The 3,006-nt window shown below is 43.1% G+C and overlaps 1 protein-coding gene across 1 annotated transcript in view; it reads left to right on the forward strand.

Moving 5' to 3' along the window:
- Positions 1–1,819, forward strand: part of WDR70 (WD repeat domain 70) — a 161,566-nt gene extending 159,747 nt beyond the window's left edge. Inside the window, exon 18 of the mRNA XM_015420162.1 lies at positions 1,626–1,819. Coding sequence (XP_015275648.1) covers positions 1,626–1,713 — 88 coding nt within the window. The 3' untranslated portion in view covers positions 1,714–1,819. The remainder of the gene's footprint in view (positions 1–1,625) is intronic.
- Positions 1,820–3,006: the final 1,187 nt, after the last annotated feature.

Consider the following 3,006-nt stretch of genomic DNA (forward strand, 5'->3'; position numbering starts at 1 on the left):
GCAACCCTCGAGTATACAGTTATCTTTCTGTAAAGGAGATGTTTCTTCATACATAGGCCCAGCCCTACTTTCCTTGTTTTTGTTTCTGAGCAGTGGTCAAAAAGATGAGTGGGCCCAAGATTTATTGCTATGAGACGTACAAGTTTGTGTACTTCTAAAATCCGTATTTCCCTTCCAGCGTCTTAATTGTATTAATCTTGAAAGTAAAAAAGAGTAGAAATTTCTGTTTTCAGCCAGTGTAAATAGTGTGTAATGACAGACGATACTGTGGTGCACTGGCAGAGCATCTGCTTCCCGTGCAGAAGGTCCCGGGTGCCAAGGACTCTTCTTGAGACCACTGCTAGGGAGAGTAGACACTGCTGACCTTGAAAGACCAGTGGTCTTAGTACAAGGCACCTGCATACATTCACATGTCAGAACATCAAAAATCACATAATAGAGTGACAATTATTCAGACCCCATAAAATTGTCTACTGAGTTATTTTCGGTATGAAATAGGTCAATATTTATTTTTTCAAGATGGTAAACCAAAAGCCAGCTTTCTCAGTGGCTTCTAGAGGGCCATAGACCAAGTAGAATGATGCAGCTGCAGATTCTCACTGACTCTGTGCCTGCAGCTTTACACCTTCAAACATTAAATTCTCTTAGGGAGCCAGGACAAAGATTAGAGACATACAGTGTTGCATGGCAATAGCTGGCCTGTGTTTTGTACAGCCTCTGATGGAGAGTTTATCTGAACAGTTAGGGTTGCCAGCCTTTAGGTAGCACCTGGAGATCTCCCACTATTCCAGTTGATCTCTAAATGACCGATATCAGTTCCCCTGGAAAAAACGGCTGCTTTGGAGGGCGGGCTCTGTGGCATTATACTCTGCTGAGCCCCCTCCCCAGGCTTCACCCCCCCTAAATCTCCAGGTATTTCCCAACCCAGAGCTGGCAACCCTATGAGCAGTGGGAACTTGCAGTTACAACATCTGTACTCAGGCCCCAGTCACACGGGCCGGATATCGCGGGGGGGAGGCATGGCTAATTGCCCCGGTGCAGTTTGATGAGCGATTACGCAATCAGATGCACTGGCGGCACACCACGGGTCCTTCTCTCGGTGCCGGCGGGTAAACGAGGGACTGGAGGGGAATGCCGTGGGCCAGCGCGATCACACCACGGGCGTCTGGAGGCAGCCCGTGGCAAACGTTTACTAGTACCTTGGAGGTACTAGTTTTTTAACTCACATTGTCGGCGGTAAGCCACGGGTGCGCTCCACTTCCCAGATGTTGGGGTGTGATCGCGCCCAGATAATCCGCCCACCATCCGTGCCTCCCCCTCGGCAACTTTGCCATGTGACCAGGGCCTCAGAAAGGTTCAGAACCCTTCTTAACTGTGCTAGAGTTGGTGACGTTATTATGTGTGTTTGTGTAGGAGGCGCGTAGAACCGGACTCTTCCTTGGACCTAGCAAATAACTAGTCATGGCACAGCTTTTAATTCTTTCATATGCCTTTCTTTTTAAGTGGGAAAAGTGAAACCAATACAGACAGGTCCTTCTATTTTAGCTTAAAAGGCACCGTGAAGTTGTTTGTATCTGCAGAACTGCAACATAATCTTTTCCCTTCCCTGCTTTAATACTTTTTAGGACTCAACCAACAGCAGTTTTTGCCGAAGTAGAATCTGACGAAGATGAAACAGATGACAAGCCAGAATGGAAAAAACGTAAAATTTGAAGAATCTAAATTGGAGGAGTCTCACAAGGAAGCAGGAATTAAGCTGAATTCTTTTTCCTTACGCAAGAGAGAGAAAAAATTCTGCAAGCAAAATTGCTTTCATGCACTGGGCTTGAAATAAAGTGAACTAGAATTGTTTAGGATTATATCTGCATTTTGTAAACAGAGCTCATAAATAAAAGGTTATTTTTTAAACTTTGTTTTCTTTCAAAAGTATGTTTTCCCTTTAATTTTTACTAGTTCCTGGGGATGATACAGAATTTTCACAAACATTCCAACTGTTCAAAGAACAGAGCTGTCAGGTTCTTTTCGGTTCTACTTCTATGGAGAATTCTTTTTGGGATTAGTACTGGCCGTAGGGACAGAAGTAGCTTTGTGGACCAATCCAAGCATTTGAAGCAGGAAATGATGAAACTGTGGGTCAGAAAGCCCAAAACACCATATGGAAACGTTGAGCCATGTAATGTTCAAAAGATCTCCACTGCAGTAAATAAACCTTAATCCATACATACTCTGTAGATTACAGCATCTCTAAATTGTGAAAGCATAATTTTAAAGAATTTAAGCAAGTATAACATTCATCTGTAATCTAGCAAGATAACCCAAACCAGTCTACTGATAGTTGTCTAAATTATTTTTCTGTATTCTGTAGTGTTTCTCAAACTGGGCCATAGGTCTTCATTTGATAAAACTTAAAAAACACTTCACTCTCATACTCCTTGCAGCAGCAAGACAACTCACTTAATATGTCCTCCCATACCCTTTGTCCGATCACACAGAGGTTAGGAATAGGGCCATATTTTCTGGGAAGGAGAATTTTTGGGCATACCCCTGTGCCTGTCAGCTTGGTCAGAGAACCCTGGTGCATTTTTTTGTCTCTCTGTTAGAATATCATCACTGCTTTATATTGCTAGATTTGCGGGGGGGATAAATGCAGCATTATCATTTATTGGTGATTGAATTATCCACCTTTCTTCCTTATGGAGCTCAAGGCAGCTTACAACCTAATTAAAACACAGAACAAAATGCATTGAAAACAAAAAAAAACACAAAATTTAAAATCAACTCGGGACTGCTAGTTAATTTAAGCAAATGCAGTCCTAAATAAAACCGTCTTCAACTGCCTCCAAACGATCAAAAGTGATGGGGCCAGATTCACTTCTCTGGGGAGGTTGTTCTATAATCGTGGGGCTGCCACTGAAAAGGCCCTCTCTCGTGTACCTGCCAAATGAGCTGCTTTGATCGATGAGAGAATCAGGACGGCATATCCCTATGATCTTAATTCTCAGGCAG

The sequence above is a fragment of the Gekko japonicus genome, unplaced genomic scaffold (genome assembly GCF_001447785.1).
Source record: "Gekko japonicus isolate JY-2015 unplaced genomic scaffold, Gekko_japonicus_V1.1 scaffold86, whole genome shotgun sequence".
Classification (NCBI taxonomy): Eukaryota; Metazoa; Chordata; class Lepidosauria; order Squamata; family Gekkonidae; genus Gekko; species Gekko japonicus.